The 25,346-nt window shown below is 37.6% G+C and overlaps 1 protein-coding gene across 1 annotated transcript in view; it reads left to right on the top strand.

The window, feature by feature from the left end:
• The first annotated feature begins 7,738 nt into the window (after positions 1-7,738).
• rspo4 (R-spondin 4) overlaps positions 7,739-25,346 on the top strand; it is a 47,089-nt gene continuing 29,481 nt past the window's right edge. The window contains exons 1-4 of the mRNA XM_062414606.1: positions 7,739-7,823; positions 17,672-17,860; positions 19,965-20,102; positions 23,386-23,592. Of these exons, the coding sequence (XP_062270590.1) occupies positions 7,739-7,823; positions 17,672-17,860; positions 19,965-20,102; positions 23,386-23,592 (619 nt within the window). The remainder of the gene's footprint in view (positions 7,824-17,671; positions 17,861-19,964; positions 20,103-23,385; positions 23,593-25,346) is intronic.

Consider the following 25,346-nt stretch of genomic DNA (forward strand, 5'->3'; position numbering starts at 1 on the left):
CTTTATATGCTACTAATCTTCAATAAAGGGGAATACATGTTGCAAGAAAACGTAATGCCGCCACATGACATTTTTATCGATGTAATAAGACAACGAGGAAACCTATTGGGAAAATGTTCCCCAACATATTTCATTTGATTTTCCTCTCTTTGCAAAACAATATCCAGTCCAAGCAACGAAAGCATAAAACTTTGGTTGTGTTGAGTGTCTTAAAAGTCTTGGTTAACCCTCCTGTTGTCCCCGAGTCAAGGATGGAAGGAAGGAAGGAAAGGAGGGAGGGAGGGAGGGAGGGAGGAAGGAAGGAAGGAAAGAAAGAGAGAAGGAGGGAGGAAGGAAGGAGAGAGGGAGGGAGGAAGGGAAGAGGGAAAGAAGGAAGGAAGGAAAGAAATATGAAAGGAAGGAAGGAGGGAGGGAGGGAGGGAGGGAGGAAAGCAAGAGAGAAGGAGGGAGGAAGGACAGACGGAAGGAAGGAAGGAAGGAAGGAAAGAAGGAACAGTCAAAACAGACGGGAGGACGACACGAAGGTTTAAGTTAAAGTTCCTCTGTTTTCTTGCATCTTGTTCCTATAACTGGATGTTTGAGCCTCATTTTGCAGAATGATGTATGTGCAGAGTTTAACACTTGAAGGCTTGTTTTCACATTAATCTGCTGAAAGTGGGACGTTTGTTTCTGCTCATTGAAAATCTGAATTAAAGGGGCGAGCCTACGAGCATGATCTGTGACATCGCAGCTACTTTAGAAACCAGTTGTGGTCCAATATGCAACTTAAACAAGCGTGATGTGGAAACTTGAAACCTCCAATGCACAAACACTGAGAGTGGACACTGACAGTTAAACTTTTAAAACGAAATATATTTGCATATCTGTAGATATAGTGTATTTTTAATGTAGGATAAGGTGTAGATAATAACCACACTGTCATTATTATTACTTTTACATTCTGTCCTGTTACCGTGGTGACTGTATATACAAACTGTGAGTGAAGTCATGTCTATTAGGTCATCGTTATTTCATTATGATGCTTAATTGTTTCATAAGTTTAAATGAATTATTCTATATATTAACCAAATCTTACCCAAAGTGCTTTTATGCAATCGTATAAATGTAATACTGCTCATAGATTTTAGACAGTTTAATATCATCAAAATCATCATATTGCCTAACCCCTAATGCCTATCACTGTATGCAGTGTAGATGCAGCATAAATGCATTGATTCCTTTATTCATGCATTACTTTAACAGTATCAACAGGAATTTTAGGGGATGGCCTTGTGGTCACAGACACCCCTGAAATCTCATTATCATCCCAGCCCATATTTAATAGGTTGTTGGTAAAGTTCATCAACACAATAAGGTGATAAAGGGCCAGTTTGCAATTTCCAAATACTAAAGAAATGATGTCACTGATGCTGTGAGAGCTGATCTGTAGTCAGCAGACTTTTGACAACCTTAACTAATGGAAATATGTGTTTCCACATCACATGACTGTCAAGATATAACAAAACAAACGGATTACTTTCCCTTTATTCTCAGTGGAAAACGTTATATCTTAAGATAGTTTCTGCATTAAAATGCATTTTGATAGCATTTCTAGTGAGAAATGTGCATTTTATGTTCATAATCTTCATTCAGTGAGTGTATATGATGTTTAGTTTATCAGTTATAACAAAGTTTCTTTTTCTTTTAGAATACTTGGAATAAATTCAGCATTTAGAAGTAAATAGTAGATGTAAATGTTGTAAATTAAAGCTTTGTGATGTGTCACATAGCAGACTGTCTTCATCTCTTAAACATAATTTCTCTTCTCCTTTTATAAACAGTTTAGTTAGAAATGATGATGTTTATTTTTCATATTTCACTAAACATTATTTCAAGATAGCCGCAGTACCATCTGGTGGTGAAAGCACGTTTCACCATCTTCCAAAAGGGATTCTCTTATTAGGGCTTTAAAAAACATACATCATCATCACCATTATCATTTTTATTTTATTTAAATCCTCATAAAACACATTGTGGTGGGAAAAAACATTATTTATTTGTACAATGTTGTAAAGTACAGACATACAATGAGAGCAGACACAATTAAAATCACCAAAGAAAGCGAAAAGGTTGCAATAAAGGAAGTAGAAATGGTTACAACAATTAAAAAACAAGGTAAAATTAACAATGCTTAAAAGGTTAAAGTGCAGGAATTGTCAATTAGACAAATAAATAAAACAAATTAAAAGATTATAAAAGCAATCTCAATTACAGTCAATTAAAAAAAAAACAATAAAACCCTTGAAACTGACTCAGCGGTATTAATGAGGTCAACTTGAAGGTTTAAAAAAAAAGAAGCAAATACCAAGCATGTGGGGCACAGTAACAGAAAGCAGATCTTCCTAACTCTGTATGAATTTTTGGCACCTGCAGGGCGAGCCGTGTCTGCGAGCTGGTACAATGGCTACCGACGTTCCAACAAAGCAATGCTGAGAGATTTAAGGAAGGAGGGTGATGAAAGGAGGGGGGGGTGGTCGGCTTTTTGTGCAATATCTTTATAAATAAATGGAACAAATGCCCGATTCCTCCGCACTGGCAAGAACAAGGCGAGCCAGTTTTTTCCGGTAAAGTAGACGATGGTGTGTCCCAGAAAATGAATCTTAATGCATTAAAATTGGGCCAAGTCAAACAGTTTTTACCTTGAAGGATTTTTTTGTCACTATTTCCACAAGTACATGCAATAAAATCAAAAAATAAGAAGCCTGTTGTTGGATTTCAAAAAATGTTCTGTGAAGCGATGCCTGGGCAAAGCCGTGACCGTGAAATGTGAAGATTAAAACTTTCTCGTAGGAACTAAAAAACCGAATGGATTTGGTTTGGAGAGGTTTCAACCTGAAGATGATACGAGGCTCCTGCTTTGAAATGTTGACCTCTGAACCCATGACGCTGGTGCATGGTTGACGGCTTATTATTGAGCAACTGGAGGGGCTGCAGACATATAGGAACAAGAGCTTTACCCTACGCTGTCATGTGTGCAATGTTGGGCATCAATTAGCGGGCATAAAACTACAATTCCCATTAGAGATGCATCATAGAACTACAAATTAGCCTGCATACTTGTGTTTCTTCTTGTTTTCACAGTAGGGTTGTGATTATGGTTATAAAGAAATCTCTCTTTACTAAGTATATTAATCTACTTCAGCTGAAAACACACGTCATATTGCATCTATCTCATGTCAGGTTATCTAGGATAGTTTATCTCAGGGGTGTCAACCATGCGGCCCGCGGGCCAGAATCGGCCCGCCGAGGGGTCCAGTCCAGCCCACACTCTTTTTTTCCTTCCTTCCTTACTTACTTACTTCTTTCCTTCTTTCATTCCATCTGTCCTTGCTTCTTTCCTTCCTTCTTTATTTTCTTTGTTCCTTCTTTCATTCCATCTGTCCTTCCTTCGTTCCTTTGTTCCTTCATTCCATCTGTTCTTCCTTCCTTCCTTACTCCCTCCCTCCCTCCCTCCCTTCCTTCCTTCCTTCTTTCCTTCTTTTCTTCCTTCCTTCCTTCCTTCCTTCTTTCCTTTCTTCCTTCTTTTCCTTCCATCTATCCTTCCTTCCTTGCTTCTTTCTTTCCTTTCTTCCTTCCTTCCTTCCTTCATTCCTTTCTATCCTTCCTTTCTTGCTTCTTTCTTTCATTCCTTCCTTCCTACCTTCTGTCCTTCCTCCCTGTCTTTCTTTCTTTCATTCTTTCCTTCCTGTCTTCTTTTCCTTCCCTTTTTCCCTCCTTCCTTCCCTCCATCTTTTTATGGTCTGACCCACATGAGATCAAATTGGGCTGTATGTGACCCTTGAATGAAAATTAGTTTGACCCCTCTGATGTTGTAGAGATGACTTGTTTCGAGTTGTGTTCACTGTCGGCGGGAGTTATGCAACCCCTCAAAAAGCAATTAGAGATCTTTATTTTTTGTCGTTATGGCATCCACATGTTTGTTTAGCTCCCTCAGGAATGTAATAAACTGTGTTAAAATATTCAGGCTTGTTAAATAAAAAAGTCTAGGGGATTCTGCACAGTGACGCCTAAGTTATTGCAAGTCCAGAACTGCATCGCTTCAAGAAATCAGTGAAACTACTGGATTTCAGATTCAATTAATCCCTGCAGCGCTTTAAAAACGTTTTTTTTTTTTTGAACGAACATCATCAAACAGTTACATAACATAACATGAATAACATAACAGCTCAGTTAACTATACAACACAAGGAAAATAATTCAAACAACATGTAACTATGTGGTTTTAGTGATAGAAGCGTCCATAGCAACCACCATAGCAACAATAGAAAGACCTGAAACACATATCTATGTAATAGTTTACAGACTAAATATCATATTGCCTACATTTAGCAAATGAAGATAATGAAAATAACATGCATGTTTCTCTCTAGAAATGTTATTAAAATGCATTTAAACGCTGAAAGTATCTTAAAATGTTGCATCTTCAACTGAGAATAAAGGGAATGTCAGAATTGTTCTTGTGACGTTTATGTGACGTGGACGCAGACGCAGACGCAACCACTGCATGATGCTGTTGAACCAGGCCGTTCATGTGTCTACCACAGCAAAGGAATCCTAATGATGAAACTTCAAACTTTTCCATTGGCATTGTTTCCATGGTACTGACACGTAATGTGAAGTCATTACCTGCCACCACTGCGTAATGCGGTGTGAGGTTGTTGCCATTTCGCATATTTCTGTTTGACTTTTGACCAAGAGTCAGAAAAAAGCAGTTACCACCACAGTAGTTTATCCAGTTTTTCCTTAAAATAGCTTTTTTCTGTGTCATATAGGTGATGCTATCTGTGGTCAGAGTGTGTAAGAGTGAGATTATTGCCAGAATACTTGAGCCTGTAGAGATGCAGGATGGAAAGCAAGGTTTATTGTATTTCCCAACCAATGTTCGACTGTCTAGGGTCATTCACACATCTACAGTATGGAAGATAAGAGCGTGTTCCTCATGCAGATGTTTATGATTGTGCATGCTCCATATTTTTTCTGTATTGTGTAGAAAAAGTTCAGGTGCAGCTTACACATGTGGATGTTTCTAGTATTGTATGCAGGATGTTTTAAGAAAGTGAGAATGTTTAAAGCAGGACTGTAAACTGGATTTCACAATGCAGAGATAGCAGAGCTGATGCAGAGTGAGTTAATGCCACAATGATATATAACATATAATATTGCTGAATATGTCATGAATATTTTTTGGACATCTGTGGGAACATCTGAGGGTTAAAAACGATCAATTTTGACCCGAATGGGGGAAAAAAGCAGCAAGACATCATGGACGTTAAAAAGAAAAATTAATATTCAAATAATCTATTAGCTTCATTCTTAACACGTAACATACAACATATTTACTCCACTACAGGGAAGCAGCTCTGTATAATGTGAATGCTATCCTGCTCCCCATTGTGCAAATAAATACATATAGTGTTTGTGATTAACTAGTTGCATGTAACAGCATTGCATTATTTAATTATAATATAAATGTAACTGTAATCTGTTACAGTTACTGATGAAAAAATGTGTCATTAAATTACAGTTACTGATGAAAATGTTGATGATTTCTGAAGTCAGACCTTTAAGATTTTACTCAGGAGGGTTTTTTCCTCATTGTTTAATATTTAACATGTTACTGAATACATATATTGCTGTTTTTAATTCTTTGAAATCAATATTTTTTTATATTTAGTAAATAAATCATGACCTGGGCTTATTTGGAGCACACATGGGCTTAAATGGTGTCACAGTACTAATTAAACCCACTTTATTCATCAAATATCTTTATTTTATATTCCAAAATCTACATGAACTCATGAATACATTTTCAAATGAGAGATAAATGCTTTATAAGAAATTATCTCCCTTATAAATCATGTCAGTATCCATGAAAAACACCTGAACTTAGATTTTGGTGCTTAAAGGGAACACTTACCCTAACAGCTGCAAAAACATGCATTACAAGTTACATTACTTTGATTAAATAATTGAAATAGTTACATTACTTATTACATTTTAAATAGAGTAACTAGTCTGTATCTATCTGTTATCTATCTGTAATCTATTATATTTCCAAAGTAACCTTCCAAACCCTGCAGACATACAAGAATACATACAATAATTACTGATTGACAATAAGCACTACTTCTTCTAGACTGTTTAGGTGGAAAAGAATAAGCAATGTATATGGAATAGAGAACTGAATAGAAAGGTAGCTGCATATTACAGCTATTCTAGGTTGTAATATCTAATATATATAATTAAAAACAACAATCTGGTCTTGAGTACAAACATTAAAATTGAAGCTAACATGAGTTTTGGAATCCAGTTATGATTTATATGTGTGTAGGTTGAAGCACCGAACATCTGTATTTACACATATACACCTGCTATTCATTAAGATTTACTATGCTGTGGTCAACCGTCACTAGCTCTATATGTCCCACCTCTGCCACCGTATGCATGTTGTCTAACAAACAAACGAACAATGAGGTAAAGCTCTTCTACACGTTATGAAATATATCTACCAAAAATCTTCACAACACCCAGGGGAGACGTAAACTCAATAAAGACAAGCGCTTTTTTTCCCTTTTTTTAATGGATTGTAAGTAGAAGTATCTTTCATTTTATGCATCTTGTATATATTTCAGCAGTAATCAAATAGGTCAACAAATCACTGACGCCTGGAGACAGACAGCGCGTGTGTGCATTTGAGGAAAAAGGAAGAGATGATTCATCCGATATCCACTTTCTCTTTGCAGTAACTGGCCCAAAAAAAGGAGGGTTTAGGTGGATTTTTCCCTTACATCTGAAACTACACGTAATACCAAATAACTGCAAAACTAATCCTGTCTTTAACTCAACCTCTTCATCTCAGACTTATAAATTGCAGACTTCGTACCTGACTTCTTACCCTTAACAGGCACAACAAATCAATTGCAAAAACATGTTGGGGCCATAATGAAATTTTGAACTCTCAACTATGCTGCTCTCCAGCTGTTTTTCTTCCTTTCAGGGTGGTCAAATTAAGTTTACCCACATTTAATAGGACTGCCACAGAAAACAAAGCTGTCCAGTAAATACAAAAAATAAACAAGGGATAATAAAAAAGAAGAGGCTGAACAACAATAGATAGAGCCAGGAGGAGGGGGCTAAAGATCATGCTGGAAATATGGAACCACTTAGGCCCTGAGAGCGCACCCTATAAAGGGTTAAAGATGGCTACGGGATAAGTGGAGCTCGTTTATCGCAAATTTGACAGTGGTAGTTAAATGGTGAGTTTTCCCTCCAAGCTGCCAGTCTGGGGAAGCAGAGGAGACTCTCTGCTCTCCTCACCTCCGAGCTCTGTGCGACTCTCCTGTGCTCTTCTCTTTCTTGTTTATGGCCGCCTGTCTCCTCATCTTTGCCTTAAATCGTCTGCGTGAAATAGGACAAAGGAGTGGAGGATTTTTCTCCTCTGTCTCTTCTCTTCTTCTTCTCTCACCTCAACACTCATCATTTTTATCGCTGCTTTGGGCCTGCAAAGATTATCTTGTCCGCCGCATCTCCATCCATCCCTTCATCTCACGAGCCCCCCTTGTCTTTTTTTTTCTCCTTTCCCCCTTTCTTGTCTCTTTTTTGTCCCTCGCTGTGGAACTAAATCTCCAACCTGCCTCACCTGGAGTCCTTGCAGATGTCCGCAGCCTGGCGCTGAAGCGGGCGCTTGCCAGCAGCCCAGATGCATTTGCAACTCTTTGCCATTGTGATATCCTTGCTATGTGAGGTGATTAGGATGGGGTCCGGCGTCACGCAGAAGCAAAGAGGTGAGTAAGCTTGGGGAAACAAGAGGTTTTTTGGAGGGGGGTTGTGATTTTAAAAATATGAGAATTTATGAAGTTAGAGGCTTTAAAACTGTGAAAAATCTGCTTGATTTGTTATTCCACGTGTGGGTCATGATAGCAAAACAGGACTTAAAAATATAAATGTACAACATATAGACATTGTTGTTAAATTATATATAAAATTGGATATTTGATAGGATGTATAAATTGTATAAAGTATGTAAATTGACACATAAATAGCAAGAACATCTAAAATACATAAGAGAAAACATGCAAATCCACAAAAGTTAATATTTTTTTTGTAATGTAATGGGTTATTTTACACAGTGAATGTTGTTGGAAAGAAAAGAAAATAGCAGAAAGCAACGTCAACATTTAGTTAATCTAATTCAGTGTTGTTTAATTTAGAGGACCATTTGGAAAGATTTACAGTAAATGCAGAGCAAGAGGTTCGGTGCCTTGCTCACTGGCTCCAAACAAGACACAGACATTTATGACATCCTGCTGAAGAGACTAAAATTTGTGCTATTTGTCATCATTTTCGTGGAAGCTTTCACATCAATTGCTCCAAAATCCAAGAATCAAACACTTTAGATGACATGTTAAATCTGGATCATGAATGAATCCTTACCATATTTTACCCCCACTGATCATTTTTTATATTTTTGCGTGTTTCACAGTTGTATGTGGCTGAATTGTCTTGTCCGTCCTCGTTAAGCTCTGAGCCAGCAGACACTCCACAGTGGTTGGAAATCCTCCTGAGATCTAGATTTGTGGATAATCAGTAAAATCCCCTTGAAAACAGTCCTCACCACAGCCACAGGTATGTGGTGACCCTCACGCTCACTGGTGTCTGGCATTTCCTCAAGAATTTGAGCTAATAGAGGGGGATCCGGTCTCAATTACACCATCATTTTGGCTTCCGACGTTTCCCCTCACTGCCCCCGTCAGCGGAGCAGAGGTGAGACGTTAGATAATGATTAAAGAGGCAGCGCGGAGCCATCAGGTGTCGCTGACTCTCGTTCAAGATAACAGCTTGTGACAGCAAGATTATACGGTTTCATATACATAGGAGGTTTAAACAAAGTCAGGCTGACAATTACAGAGGAAGAGGATGTATATTATACCTCCTGAATGAAATGTAAATATGAAACCCTCTAAAATGAAAATTATGGTTTGTAACCGGCTGCTAAAATATGCATAATGCAAAAAAATGATATTTTTCAGAAACTAGGATGCTCACATTGAGGATTAATAATGCATCATAAAGACATTTGTTTAAAAAATAGAATCACAGAAATCTTAAAAAATGACTAGCTGATTTAAAAGTGCATCATTTTATTGAATGAAACCTTTTATGTGCAATACATCATGAAATAATATACAAAAAACTATTGATGCTCATGCAGGTAATGTAAAATAATTGAGTAAATATTCCAACATTATGCAGAATGTACAGTTTTTATGATGGGATTGTGCACAGTCGTATAAAATGATCGTTTCCCCAAAAGTCACACGATATGACTCTTCGGTTCTGACGGAGGCGTTTGACGCTAAGAGAGCGTAACAGCTTGAAGTTAGAGACCGTTTTTAGGTCTCAAAGGTCAAATGGTGGTTGTGGGCATGACAGGTTGACCTGCTGTCAGAATTCATCACCTCACACCAGAGAGATTTATGTTCTCGTTTTATTCGTCCACCATTCTCCCCCTTCTCCTTCACCCTTCATCCTCCCTTTTCCTCTCCTTCGTTTAGCCCCCTCAACCTCGTGCCTCCTCCCTTCCCCGAACTCTCTCTCTCCTCTCTCCTCTCTCTCTCTCTCTCCCACCATCTCATCTGTCGCATCTGGACTTGGTTCCTTGTAGCTGTTAAAACACACACCTAAAATGGTTTGAAGTGATTTCAGAGCGGGAAAGTTGAACCGTAGAAGTAAAGGAGGTCAAGACCATTATTATGTCCATTAATGCTTATTTGTGTTTCTGTAACAGTTAGGTAATTGGGAGCACATGTGATTGGGTTTACAGGAGAAGTCTGGGATAGGGGGAATAAAACTGATTAAAAGAAAATGTTATGATATAATATGTGATATATAGATTTTTAGATAAGATCAAAAACAGCTTAAGAATGACATAAAAAGTTAATCTTTTGGGCATTTTTATCTATTTTTTCTAATCTCTAACAAACCTGCTGACACACTTCAACATAAATCTTTAATCAGAGCATTATGACAGCAAAAAGATCCAATTTGAAGCCTTTTTCATGTTATTATCTATCCACAGAAAACTAAATTACACCAATTCGCCTGTTAGAAAACCCTGACTAATATTAACCTGCGTCTGGGAAACATCGCTCAATATGACGGACAAAATTAATCAGATTTATTTGACATGCATGGTTGCTTCATTTCTGTCTTTTATTGAAATTATTCTAAATATAAACCCAAATTTGGATGTGCGTATGTTTAACTCTTTGTAGGTCACACCAAGAAAGCGCTGTTTAAAAAATTATGTATTTGCTTTTCCTACCATTTTGAGGCCGTAACAACATAAAACTAGGATTTTTCTTCCTCATTGATCCTTAATTTGTTCTAAACTATATTTTAAAAACATGTTAGAGACTCATTCTGTTCGTGTACAAGATAAAAAAAAAGAAACTCAACTTCAAAAATGTCTCCAGCAGGATCTCTGATGTCAGCAGTGATTTTTTGTTATTCTTCGTTTATACACTAAAGCACAACCTGTATCTATAGCAACCATAGAACAACCTGTATCTATAGCAACCATAGAACAACCTGTATTTATAGCAACCATAGAACAACCTGTATCTATAGCAACCATAGAACAACCTGAATCTATAGAAACCATAGAACAACCTGTATCTATAGCAACCATAGAACAACCTGTATCTATAGCAACCATAACACAATCTGATGGTCTGTCTGTGCATCACATACCTCATACAAGTGGTAAAGATTCCCCAAAAAAAGTTAAATGGGTTCAATAGATCATGACATAAACATTTGAGTAGACCTACGAAGGGTTAAGTTATGATGTCATAGATGTAGCCGATTACTGTAACAACCTCAAGCTTCAGTTTTAAGTAGAAACACAAGAATGAAGGACTTCAGAACATCTTCATGTAAAAGCTGCGGTGTGCAAAATAAAGATGTAACTTTTAACTCCATCCTTAAATTTTTTTTTTTTTTTTTAAATCACATGGTAAAAAATGTGTGAAATAGCCGCACATCTTTAACACCAACTGGTACCAATTGTCTGAACATGCACACGTGTATCATTAGGGAACTCCACATCTTGTGTTATTTTAACAAGTCACCCCCCTCCCTCCCTACCCCCCCCCCACACACACACACACACACGCACAAACACACCTGGCACGTTTTTCTTGTTAATGTACACATTATGATGCATTGTGGGTACGTTTGCTGGCTCTATGTACAGAAGCGACGGCTGCCGGGTGTTACGGGGGGGAAAACACACCCTAAAACTGAAATCTTGCTTTTTATATACCTCTAAGGAAATGCATAGTAATCCCACCTGAACTCCACCTTTACCTTTGAGATCTTATGTAGTGCAGTAATCTACTGTCACTGCTGTGCTGCATTGAAATTTTAAGTAAATGCCAGAAATGTACAATAAATATATATTTTCTGCCTGATATAAAACATTCCTGAAGCAAAAGCCATTTATAGCAAGCATCTATCATGAATACGGCAATTTTAAACGTCACACATACACTATAAAACGAACTGATGCATAAACATAGCTACCAAAATGTAGATTTATTACGTTTAACAAGCCGGTCTCATTGTTGTTGTAGAAGATAAACACTTTAAAAGCACTTCAAGGAAAATCTCTGGTGGTATTTTGGTTATTGTCAAAATATTAAGATAAGATGGTCCTTGCATGAAAACAGAGCTCACTGCTTGGTAATGATGCTTTTGCAAGAGCTATAATAGGACTTTATTATTAATATTTTAGTTTGATAGATGCTCTGAACACCAAGTAACATGTTCCCCAAAAAGGATTGTTTCCTAGATCTTGGCTAAAACATATCTTTCCATCATTTCAATTGTTTTGCTTTCACAACATTTGGTTTCATATCCATCATAACAACTATAAATAGTCACACTGCTATTTAATCTTTTGCAAGTGCATTCTCTTACCTCCATGTCATCGTGTGAATTGTCTGGTTTTAGGGTGGAGGTCTAACATGTTTCCCCCCCCTGAAACCACGACGGAGCTTGTTACACCTGGTGCTTGTTAAAAAACCCAGTGCAATCCCATGCAAAGGTTAAGGGTCACAGTTTTTACGCTACCTAAACCTGCCGCTCCTCTAAAAGTCCCTTAAGCCTGCAGATCGATAGCATATGTGCAGAGCGCTGCTATTCAGACGATGAGGTCCCAAAAGCTCAGTGAAATGGGTCCCTGGGTTATTCTTAGGAAATCTGTGTCTATTCTCTTCTCTACACTGGATGCCTCTTCGCTTAATCATCCTCTCTTCCTCCCTATTCTCAACTAATGATAACCTTTCTGAGTTCTGCTCAACTGAGATTGACTTGAAAACATCCTGAACACATGCATGCATCAAAAGGTCAGTGTTAACCCCTCGCATACTGTTCATATTTAGACTTTTTCACAGTTTCCTCTCATAATTAGGCTCCCTACCTAATTAATGCACAACAAATCATTAACGAATACGACATCAGTCACAGATAAACAACAATATTAATCCTTAATAAAGCTTTCAGAGAGCTCAGAAAGTTTATTATTCAGTTTTTACACTTATCATTTATGGAGAAAAAACATAAAACTATATTAAAAGTGAAGTATTTTTGACTAAATGTGGATCAAAAATCTCAAAAAAATATATGTATCAGCTGCATTAAAATGTTTTAAGGAGAAATCATCAAATATCAGGCTCAAAGTAAGAAGTATTTACTGCTTTCAAATGTTAATATGGGTCAAGATTAATCCTTAATGAAGCTTTCAGAGAGCTCAGAGAGTTTATTATTCAGCTTTTACACTTATCGCTTATCATAAATATGGGTGAAAAAAACATATATCAGCTGCATTCAAATGTTTCAAGGAGAAGTCATCAGATAGCAAGCTATAGTAAGAAGTATTTACTGCTTTCGCATGTAAATATGAATAGTATGTGAGGGTGAAGTGCTACCTAAACCAGCACTGCTAACTACAAATTGACAGAAAAGTACATTTAAATTGTGAGTTTGGAGGCCGAGTCAAGTGTTGAATCGCTTTGTTTTTGTCTCCGTCTCTGCATAATTTCCTGTAGTAGCGTGTACTTTTATGGCCTTTATTTGCTGCCAATAACAGATCTACTATTTCTGAAGGTGTTTCCTCAGAAAACATGACTGGATTACATTTCACAGTTCACATTTCTAGTCTGAATACTGGATGTCATAACTGGCCGATAAACCTTCTCCAGGTTCAAAAGACCAAATGTAGCAGAAAAACAAACTTGTTTTTGCCAGAATTTGTAAGACTCAACCTGTCAAGTCTTCCTAGCCTCCAGTTTCCCATCATAACATTGTAAACCAGTCAGTTTTTTACTGTGTTTTCAAATGATTTAACTCTAACTGGAAATATTGTGAACATGTGACTGTATTTACCTGCTGTTTGCGTGCAGGTGGTAAAAAAACAACAACAACACTATAGTTGCTCCATTGAGCGTAGCAGCTTGTAAAACTCTGTAATTGTGGAACTTTCCACATTTTCCCATGTTTCACATTGTCAAACAAACATATGAGAACAAGAACGTAGAAAAGTTTTACTTCACAAAATTGATGAAGAGTGCCAAAATGTACTATTAGCCTTCGTCTCTAAGTGGTAAACAAGTAAAGTACAGAAGATAGACATGAGCTTGGTCTTTTTTTAAACTATTTTTTCCAATTTCAACCAATTAAAACACTTTGAAATGAAATATAATGTACACGTTGTTCCTGCGTGGCTGTTTCAATGCTGTAGAATTTATACATCTTGGAAGCAGGTTCATAGTTTGACCATATTTCAGGTATTTAGCTCAATGCCCGAGCAGCTTTTGGTAACATCTTTTGCCAGAGAATATTCTGCTTGAGCTGTTGATGGACAAATTGGCTGTTTGAGAGATTTGATCCGTCACTCAGCTGTTACTGGACAGTCTCTTTAACACCTGACGGCTCTACTTTCCATGGGAAAACCTGAAAAGTTGTCTTTAAAAGAGGGAAAATTCCACCTTTGTAGTCCATTTTTTATAATTTTTGACATCCAAAGCATCACAGCTGGGTTTCTTTTTTTCCCCTCCGTTGGTAATATTCACTTTTCTTCATTCTCACACCACCTTTATAAAACACACTGGTACTCGTATTGATCTAAACTCATCCATCCATCTTCATCCAGTCAGATCAGTCACAGGATGTTATAGTGGTGAGTCAATGAAGAACCCGAGATATACAACCTTATTATCCACTTCTACTTTAACCCTCCTGTTGTCCTCAAGTCAAGGAAGGTGGAGGAAGAAGGAAGGAAAGGAGGGAGGGAGGAAAGAAAAGAGGGAGGAAGGAAGGGAGGAAGGAAGGAAGGAAAGGAGGGAGGCAGGAAGGAAGAAGGAAGAAAAGGAGGGAGGGAGGGAGGGAAGGAGGGAGGAAGGAAGAAGGAAGGAAAAGAGGGAGGAAGGAAGAAGGAAGGAAAGGAGGGAGGGAGGGAGGGAGGAAGGAAGGGAGAAAAGAAGAAGGAATGAAAAGAGGAAGGAAGGAAGGAAGGAAGGAAGGAAAAGAGGGGGGAGGAAGGAAGGGAGGAAAGGAAAGAAGGAAGGTAGGAGGGAGGGAGGAAAGAAGGAAGGAAGGAAGGAGGGAGGGAGGGAGAAAAGAAAAGAGGAAGGGAGGAAGGAAGGAAAGACGGACAGAGGAAACAAGGAACAGTCAAAACAGACTGGGTCAATTTGACCCGGGAGGACGACACGAAGGTTAAAAACTAAACTTCCCTGAACGTCTTTTGATAACTTTTGCATAAAATCAAATCAAATTTTTCTTCTCCTATTGGCAAATAAATTGATTGATCATCTGCATAATAGCAGCTCTATGAGAAGAAACCCTTTGCTCTTTTTCTTTAAATTGGATAGGATAATAGGATCTTTGCCAATAAGCTGCTAATCTTAAATTAGTGGAGTTAAACGCTTGTTAAAAAAACGCTTTTCAGCACATAAAATTGTTATAGCTGTATGAAGGTCTGCAGGGTTATCAGCATGGAGGCAGATGAAGGAGGCGGATCTCACTTCCTAATTTTACTCGCTCACCAGCGTATAGATGGCACGAAGTCAGTCTGTGATGCTTTGTTAATAATCTCTGAGAATTATCAGAATTATCTGAGTTTGCAAGGAAGATATTTAAAGAATTTTCATGCCTAGTCTGAGTCTTAAGAGGTTATTAGAATATGTTCTTTACTACTAAATTACTTTACTATTCATTTATAATCAAATATGCATCAGTTTCAGGGGTAATTTGCTATTTTCAATGCCTGTAATTTGGATTATATTTACTCTAAAAAATACATTTTTCATGAGTATTCTCCTGCAGGACTCATCAGCTTGAGTGGCTCTCTGTTATCTGTTACATTGCAGCTTATTAGTTTTCCATCATTTAAATAATTGTCGACCTCAGATCCGTTTGGCAGTGAAGTGAAGCACAACAAATGCCAACATGTTGTTTTTCTATCAAGAGTAAGAATATCATCCACACAGAATAAATGAGACACTCTACAAAGTTTTAGTCATAGCTATGCAGTTAATAAGTCTTGATTTAACCTGTGAAACAGCAGTTTCTTTAAATTGGTGGATTTTAAGTGGATGTTGACATCGATCATGGAGCAGAGGAGTCAACAGCCAGTTTTATGATCGATGACCTTTAATCCTTACATACTGTTCATATTTATGCATTTCACAGTTTTCCCCTCATAATTAGTCTCAATACATAAATCCTTAATGAAGCTTTCAGAGAGCTGAGAAAGTGTATTCTTTGTTTTTTTTAACGCTTTTTGTTGGAGAAAAAAGACTTACGATCACGCCATATAACGGTCAAACATTACATAACACAGGAGAATATTCAGTGAATTATATTGAATGTGAATAAACAGTAAATTTGAGTTGTGTTTTTTGGAATTTGTGAATAAAATATGAGTCAATAACACTCAACAAAAATGTGTATTAGCTCCAAAAAACATTTTAAAAAGTTGAAATATTTCCATTTTTTTTTTGTATATTCTGGGTCACATGAGGATAAATCATCCTATTTCTGGCTAAAATAAAAGTATGACCTAATTACACACATTTCATTTGGTTTAAACTCCAAAGTTTCTACACACACACTCATGCACGCACACACATAAGCTCAACAAGGACGCCTGCAGTCGGCCACAGATATTTTGTGAGGATTAGACTCTGTGATTGTTCAGCCTCATGCACACTCTCCGCCTGCCCTTCACCTCCTCAGTAGATTCATTTACTTCATTCCATCCGTCTTTCCATCCCACCTTGCCCGTCTTTCCGTATCCCTTCCTTATCCCTGCCGGATTGGAAGCATTCCTACTTTGTCTGTCGAGATCTTGTGCGTATATGAGAGCAGACGTCGTTGCTCGCTGTTATAATATAATAAGACTTACTTTGGCTTAGACGTAAGCTTGACTGTCATGCTACAAAGACATGTGAAATCTTTCATCAGATCCTTGTCAGAACTGTCTCACGTTGTGTGCAAGAGAAGAAAAAGTGCATATTTTCCTCTTTTTTTTGTTTTCCCCACGGGTTAATACATTATATCACACATTCGCGGTGAAAGATTAGCACATGCATACTGATCCAAGACAGCAGCAGACTGTGCAGACTACTGTACTCTTTTGTTTTCATGTGCATTTAATAAAGCCACAGAGAGTAAAAGTGATAGTTTAGCAGCCTTTTCATACTTAGAATAAAGTCATTTTCCAACATATTGCTACAGTCGACCTTTTAAAAAACAAATAATGACTCTGCACTTTACAAACCTGACTTTTATTCTACAGTGGATGACATGTTGTTTCTCAATTAAATAGACGTGTGCACAGAATAAAGGTGCTGGATATAAAGAGCAGGAAAAAGTGGCATTAGAAGTTAACATGCATAGCCTTTATTTGAGTAGAAATAGTGAGGTACGTGATGCCAAATTATTACAAAACTAAACTGAGGTTTGTTGGAACAACACACTGAGCCGAGATGCACACAAGTTGTTGTTTCCATACAATTATTTTGTCAGCATTTTTTAAATTGCTGTTTGCTATTGTGTGCAGCTCATTTTGGAAAGAAGAAATTTATTACATACTGAGAGTTTAAACACAGCAGTTACAGGCTCCACCTACCGATCGCCTTCCAAAAAACGTTAAAGGCAATAAACTGTAAAAACAACATATAATAAAATGCATCACATGAAATAATTACTTACGCACTATATGATGGCATGAGGATTTCACAGAGAAGCATTGAGTGTTTCACTTTCCAAAAGCATCAATTATTCCATGTTATACTTTTTTTTAAAGGAGGTGAACCCTCGCCTTAAACTGTAAGATGACAAGTAATAGAGTTTTTAAAATAATTGTAAATCACATCAGTGTTTTATCAAATTCAAATGGTTACAGGTAAATGTCTTCCTGCTTGTACTATCTGTATTTTAAGGTGGATTTTTCATGGAGTCCATTAAATGAGTATTAGTAGTAGGCAACTTCTACTCTTCTTCTACTTTCTCTTCTCATCTCTTTCCCCCGTCATTAATCCAATCGCTCTGTTTTCTTCTGCAGCTCACAGAGAGACATCAGAGGACTGTCAGAGTTGTCTGGAGTGTTCCCGTGACAACGGCTGTGTGCGTTGCCCCGAGCGACTCTTCCTGTTCCTGCAGAGGGACGGGATGTCTCACCATGGGACTTGTCTCCACGCCTGCCCCGCTGGACACTACGGACAGAGAGGGAAGGACATCAATCGTTGCATGAGTACGTTTTTTTTAGTATTTTCACCTGCACAGATGGTCATATTGAGTCCCAGTCACATTAACACATGTGACTCATTTGTCTAAAGGCTTAAATCAGTGTAGGACATTATTATTTTTCAGAGACTAACAATAATCAATTCCTGTATAAACAGTACTTACATATTTCGACCCTCCTTTATTGAGCTGTAACTTGCTTAATTAACTCCAGAGTAACACTGTCACAATAAAAAGAAAACAAATAAGAGTTGACATAGTGCATAGTTTTTGTATCTCATGCACTAATAAATGTAGTTGACTCCAGAGATCCCAACAAGCCCTCAGAAAGAGTTTCGTCATCATCAATTTCAAGTGCAAACTGAACTCACTAACTCACTACTAATGCCACTCTTATGCCTGAAAGCAAAAAGTATAATTAAAATACAAGAAAAAAATACACAATATCATCAATCAGAGGAAGCACTCTCATTGGACAAATCCTCCAAATCACAAAGTCTGTGTGTGTGTACGAAGCTTTTGAGATTCAGTGAAATGAGGACGTGAGCTTCCTGGAAAACTCTTAGTTCACCCAAAACAACATCAGCACAGTGCAGCCAGGCGTTTCCACATGTGCTCTCACACTTTACACGGCTTGTTTTTCAGGCACACTGGAGGAGAAAGTAACATGTTAGAGCTGACAGCACAATAAGAGAGTGCTTAATATTAATATTTTTGCAAAACCTCATATCTAAAAGACACAAATACTGCAGATAACTCATATAATAAAGTTTAAGTTAGGGCTGGACGATATGGAAAATATCAAATATCACATATCAGATATTTTTGACCAAAAACCTTGATATCGATATTGCAACAATATTGTAGAGATGATTGTTGATGCTTTCACAAAATATTACATAATCATCAGTAATGTGGATATAGTGGAAATGATAAACTTTACTGTAATGCAGCATTTAAAACCAGGAAAAGACTGAAAATCTGATGACATATCGCAATATTAGGATATCCAAAATCTAGTCTCAATGTCAATATATTACATACTGTTCATATTCTGACTCTTAATCACTCTATACACCAATTCACATTCATAAATAACCCATCAGTCATTGATAAATGTTTGATTAATCCTTCTGTTTGATTAAAAGACATTTACAATCACTATTTTATGGTCCAGGAGAACATTTTATAGAATACGATGAATACAACAACATGTCTGAATGCTGATTTTTAAATTTGCTTTAATAAACACAGGTCAAACATGTACATTTACATAAATATATAAAATGTGTATCATTTTTGTAAACTGTAGACTAAAATAAATGTGTATAAGTTGGTTTTACAGCTCAGATTTGACGCTGAACAGTATGTAAAGTTTAAGTTTGAGCTACTTTCAACTTCCAATAAATAAGTAATCAGGATAAACAGGAATCTACTTCCTGTCACTCTTATGTCCCACCCCAACTTCCTGTTTCAACAGGAAATGCATCACATTACAGTAAGTAAAGGTGCTGTTTCATTGAGCTTTTCACTTGAACCTGCAGCATTTCCTTCAGATTTCAATTTAAACTTGTTCTAGCAGCTTCATTCTTTCTTTCTGTCCTGCTCACCTGCATTTTACCTTAATGAGTAAAGTAAAAATGAGGTTAGGGTTGACTTAGGGTTAGGGTTGAGTTAGGGTTAGGGTTGAGTTAGGGTTGAGTTAGGGTTAGGGTTGAGTTAGGGTTGAGTTAGGGTTAGGGTTTGGGTTGAGTTAGGGTTGAGTTAGGGTTAGGGTTAGGGTTGAGTTAGGGTTGAGTTAGGGTTAGTGTTGAGTTAGGGTTAGGGTTAGGGTTGAGTTAGGGTTAGGGTTGAGTTAGGGTTAGGGTTGAGTTAGGGGTTAGGGTTGAGTTAGGGTTAGGGTTGAGTTAGGGTTGATTTAGGGTTGGGTTAGGGTTGGGTTAGGGTTAGGGTTGAGTTAGGGTTAGTGTTGAGTTAGGGGTTAGGGTTGAGTTAGGGTTGGGTTAGGGTTAGGTTGATTTAGGGTTGAGTTAGGGTTGAGTTAGGGTTAGGGTTAGCTGTTCCATATCGTCTGCTGACTGGATCTTGGTTTGGTCTTTTTCTTCTCTCAGAATGTCGCTCTTTGGAGTGTGAGCACTGTTTCAGCCGGGACTTCTGCACCAAGTGTAAGCCTGGCTTCCAGCTGTACAAAGGCAAGTGTACGACCAGCTGCCCAGAGGGAACCTTCGCCCACCAGACAGACTGCCTCGGTAAGACATATCCCCGTAATGATAGCTTTTAATGCGATTACTTTTAAAAGGAAAAAATAATAATAATCTGTGACCTTTTGCGGAGACTATCAGTGAAGAAGAAGAACAACAACAAGACAGATTAAAACAAGCTTGTTCTTCTTCTACATGCATCTTTGTTCTGCAGCTTGTCCCACTTTTCATGTCTCTTTAAGTGATTGTAACCTGTGGCTGGTAAACACAAAACAGATATCTAGTAAAGAGGGACAGGAGTTTCTCCCTTTAAGAAAGTTAGTTTAATATCTCAGCATGATACATGTATTGTAATCATGATGTCATAGGCTATAAACACTGTTTCTGTGATCCTTGACAAAACAAAATCAGTTATATTAAAGCATTGTCCTCTCTGGCCCTCCATACAATATTGTATATCTATATATAAACAACATTATTCCACTAAAGAAGCATCATAGGTGCATTTTCCTCTTCTCATATGCATCATTGTGGCGTCAATATCGAAGTTTCAGCATGTGATGTTGGATAGATAGATGGTATTTTTTAACTCTAGCATCATAAACGTCTTATTTCCTATCTTCTAAACCTTTTGATATGAGGTATAAAGTTGGTGATATTCTCTATTTTTCTTGTACTTTTAAATTAATCACCATTAATTAGCCTCATTATTGTACTAGCTGAAGTTTATTATGACTGAATCCCACATCCTGCTGCACTGAAATACTCACTCACAGCACCAAATGTTATCAATCAATCAATCTGCAACTGTAAATAGTCCCCCCAAAAAATGCACTGACCAGCTGTTTGAGGAAATGACCAAACCGTAAAAAATAAATACAACGCTATTTATTTGTTAACTGCTTTTGAAGGTTTACATCTTCAATAGGAACCAATGAGTTTGGGGTTAAGAGCTTAATATAAAGTCGCTTTCTAGTCTTTTTATTGGAGTTTTTTGATGATAAAAATACAGAACAATCAGCCGAACATATTTTTGGAGCATCCTGTTTGCGTTCACTATAAATATTTTACCCTGATTGAACCTGGATAAGCTCTTATACTGGAAACAAGAAACCAAAAAAATGCCAGTCGGGAGTATTTCCACAGTAGTAGTTTCTCAGTAAAACTAAAAAAAAAAAATGATATAGTGTAATGATGGACTTCATGACGATATTAAAATAATAAAATCTGACATAGGTAATCCAGAGGATAAATTGCAGTCTTCCTTTCATCTCCCATTACCAGTAATCAAGTGGAGGAGCCAAATCCAGTAGAGCAGTAAAAGGGGCAGGATCCAGAAGCCAGACTGGGTTGATTTTTAGGGAAGGTCGGAGACTGGCTGGATGTAGATGATAAAGACGTGTCACATATATGCGAACAGAAGATTTCATAATGTTAGCATTATATATAACAAGACATCTCATATTCCATGTTAAATACCATCAAAACCACAATGAGACTACCGAAGCTGAAAACATACTCCAGCGCTTTGAACTCTGTACTTGCAACACACACACGCTGCTCGACACCTGTATGACTTTTTTCCTGAGCCGGCGTCGTATTTTAATTCAGTTTCAAGTTACTGTCTCTTATGATGTGTTGGGTGAACTAGAAAATTCACTGATCCCAGCCAGCTGTGAGAGAGAGAGAGAGAGAGAGAGGGAGAGAGAGAGGGAGGCAGGTCCGCTTTGCAATGGATGCACCGGTGAAGCTAATCTGAGAGGTTTTAATCAACAGCAGACCTGTTCCTGTAAACGCTATACTCCTTTTATCTGCGGACTGCCTCTCTCTCTGGCTCTGTGGATGCTTCTTTGCAGTATTTCATGTGTGAATGGTTGAAACATTCTTTGGTTTTGGTTTGCGGGCATTTTTTTTTTGTGTGTGTGTGTTTTTTTTCATATTCGGTGAAATAATGCAACTATTGATAAAATGCACCTGTTTTAGGAAACTATACTTTTGTTTCAGGAAATACCACAAAACAGGAAAACAAAAAAGTAATTATTGAGCATTTTCACATGGATCAAATAATATTTCTCAAATGTTTCATCACATTGAATACACTTGACAGCCTAATAACACATTTCAAGCAACAAATTCTGCCTTTGTTTTGGGACACGCTGTCTTTAAACGTTAAGAGGTTTTACTTCTGAGAAGCAATTTCTATCTCTCTCCGCGGCTCTGCGAACACTCATCCCCTCGATTTCTCTTTTTCCTCTTCATCTATTTTCTCAGCTAAATATTTTCTGATTCGACGCCAACACATGACTCGCATTAAAAGTCCTCAGAGACGTTTTTCAGAATTTATCTTCATATCTCATTGTGTATCATCCCTCCCTTCTAAGTAAGTGAGATATATTGAACTCACTTACCATTCGGTGCTCTTCGGGACTCCAGATTCCCCCCTTTCTCTGCCGTCCACCTGCGCCATCTGCAGCTACTGTTGTTTCTTGGCATCGTGACCACATCTGGTTTTCATGGCACTGTTAAGGTTTCATGTCTAACTGTTGGTACACACCTCAAGCAACTTCAGAATAGGGTCACTGGAGATCTATTCATTTGACAAAGATAATGATGATTACCAAAGAAAATGTTGTACTGTCTTGGACGAGGTTGCTAATTTTTTCCGTTGTGGACAGCGTGGAAAAATGTGCAGTGTCTGATTTTGATTCATTCATCAGCAAACCAGTCACTATGAGTGTAATTTCCCGTGTATTAATGCTTCAGCTGGCGTTCATCTATCTTCAATCATAGCAATTTGGTTTCCAGAGCATCGGAAGAAAACATTAGTCTTTTTATACTGTTACCACTTCAAGGGGTTATGGTTGAAATTTATGGTTTATCTTCATTATCTCCGTCCCTTTTATTTCACTTATCTATGTACGCAAGAGAACATTCAGCCATTATTTTCATGCAGCACTTTTAGACTGAGGAAAGATTAAAAAAAATGAATATGAAAAAGTCTTTATTTTGGACAGGCATGAATTAAAATAGCAGCCATTTTCATCTTCAAGAAGTTTTTAAAGTGCATGAAGAAATTTTGCTTTCATCTTCAGGAGCGCCTTAAGGTTCCCAGGATTCATTTCATATGAAACTGATTGACCACTTTTGGCTTTTGCAATTGCATTATGTTCAGTATTGGCTTCTTTTAAAAGATCTAGGTTTGTAAAGTGGAGATTATAAAGTCAGAACAGAAAAAAACCTGATTTTGAATTGATTTTTCTTTGAGATATCATCACTAATCAGTTTGTCTCTTCTCCCTCTCTCTCTCTCTTTTGATCATCCTCGCCCTTAGAGGATTGCCTCTCGGCTCCGTTGGGAGAGTGGAGCGACTGGAGCGCCTGTCTCCGCGACGGCGTGAACTGCGGCTTCAGGTGGGGCAAGCAGACCAGGACCCGGGGGGGCAGGCAGACTGGGAAAACGCCTGAAGAGCAAGCTGCATCGCATTGTCCATCCCACAATGAGACACAGAGATGCAGGATGAAGAAAAAGTGTCCCACAGGTGAGAGATTCCTCGTGCAAACAGAAGGTGCAAAACGAGGGTTGAAGGTTACGTTATTGTTTGTTTACGGTTGATATCAAACAAACAATTTGCAGCATATGTTGCTTACTTTATTGCGTCTGGACTGCCAACATCTGTGGATTCCATGCGATGTTTGGTCATGTGCTATGCGCTGTGTACTTTACACACTTGTGCAATTTATAATGCCAAGTGGGAAAGATTGGACCCTATAAAAAAATTCCAACATGTATTACTTGTAATTAACACTTGTAGGCTGACGTTAACAGTTTTCAGCTTTGGAGAAAGTGTTAGTGTTAGTGTTGTGGTGGAGGGTGGTCTAAGAGAGAGAAGCTTCCTCACGTCTTTTTTTTTTTTTTTTGGACAAACAGACACCATTTAAAAGGCTCAGCAGGTTCCTTACGTTGTGTTAATGCACAGTCAGAGTAAAAACTGTGAGGATAACATCATGCTGTAAAGCTGAAGCTGCATTACTGACATTTTGCAGCAGTGTTTTTTAAGGGGTGTTTTATTTTAAGTATTGCTAATTAAACCTGGCTCACCTCGGTAAATCAAGACATCCTGGCTCACAATAATTTCCAATGGCACCATAATGCCTGTCAAGCTATTTTCAGCTTTAGCCTTTCTATTATTAAGTTTACTGTTGTATTGTGAGCATGGTCAAACTGCAGCACATGTCAAATTTAGCACAATGTGTATGTAAAGTTTCCATTTTCTCCTTCGCTATAACTTGATGTGATCTGTATCTGACATTTTAAACTCATCAGCAAGCAGCTTTTAAACCAGGCTTAAGTTAGTCTGATCAAATTAGCCGAGAGTTCGCTTTAAGGAACAGATGAGTTCTGGTAGAGGATCAGTCAACACAAGCTTTTCTTACCCTCTAATGAAATCTAGCTGTGGTGATGTTAGGAAGGAAATGAAGCCGCAACCAACAATTATATTTTATCATTGTTTCATCTCTCTATTATTTCCTCAATTAATCAACTTGTTGTTTGGTCTATAAAATATCAGGAAATGGTGGAAATGTCAATCACTGTTGCCCAAAACCCAAGATGGAAACTTAAATATCTTGTTACGTCCAACAGTAAACCAAAAATATTTGGGTTACCATAATAGACGACTAAAAAAGACAAGTTTCAAAAGCTGGAAGCAGAGATTTTTGGCATTTTTGCTTTAAAAAATGATTGAAAATGATTATCAAGTAGTATCAAGTAATTGTCTAATCATTGCAGCTCTAAATCACAAACTCTATCATCAGTGGCAAAAGTCACAGATTATTTAAAAAAAAAAAGCTTCTCCCCTTTTATAAACGCTGCTACTGGCAGTGAATACTCAGGTTCACAGGAGTTGTGTTGTGATTTTGTGTTTTGGCAGCTTGTGTTTATTTCAGATGAAATATGACACAAAAATGGTACAAACCAGAGATTTAGATGACTGCATGTGGTGGAACGAGTGAAACGCTGTGGGGAAAAACCAATTCCAAAATGCTGATTTGGAAGAAAGGCAGAAATCCCACACGGAGGGATCGCTGTGAGAGAGATGTTTGTGACAGAAAGTTATGGAAACATTACTAACAAGAACTGAAGCGGATAGAGATCACCTTATATTCTCATTCTTTAAAAGCCGACCCAAGCGTTGATATTTATGTTTAATAACTCAACAAGTGGCATGTTTTAATAAAGGCTCATCAGGGTGTTTTTTTTTAGAAAGGATATGCATTGTTAGAGCAGCATCTC

The sequence above is a fragment of the Scomber scombrus genome, chromosome 3, assembly GCF_963691925.1.
Source record: "Scomber scombrus chromosome 3, fScoSco1.1, whole genome shotgun sequence".
Taxonomy (NCBI): Eukaryota; Metazoa; Chordata; class Actinopteri; order Scombriformes; family Scombridae; genus Scomber; species Scomber scombrus.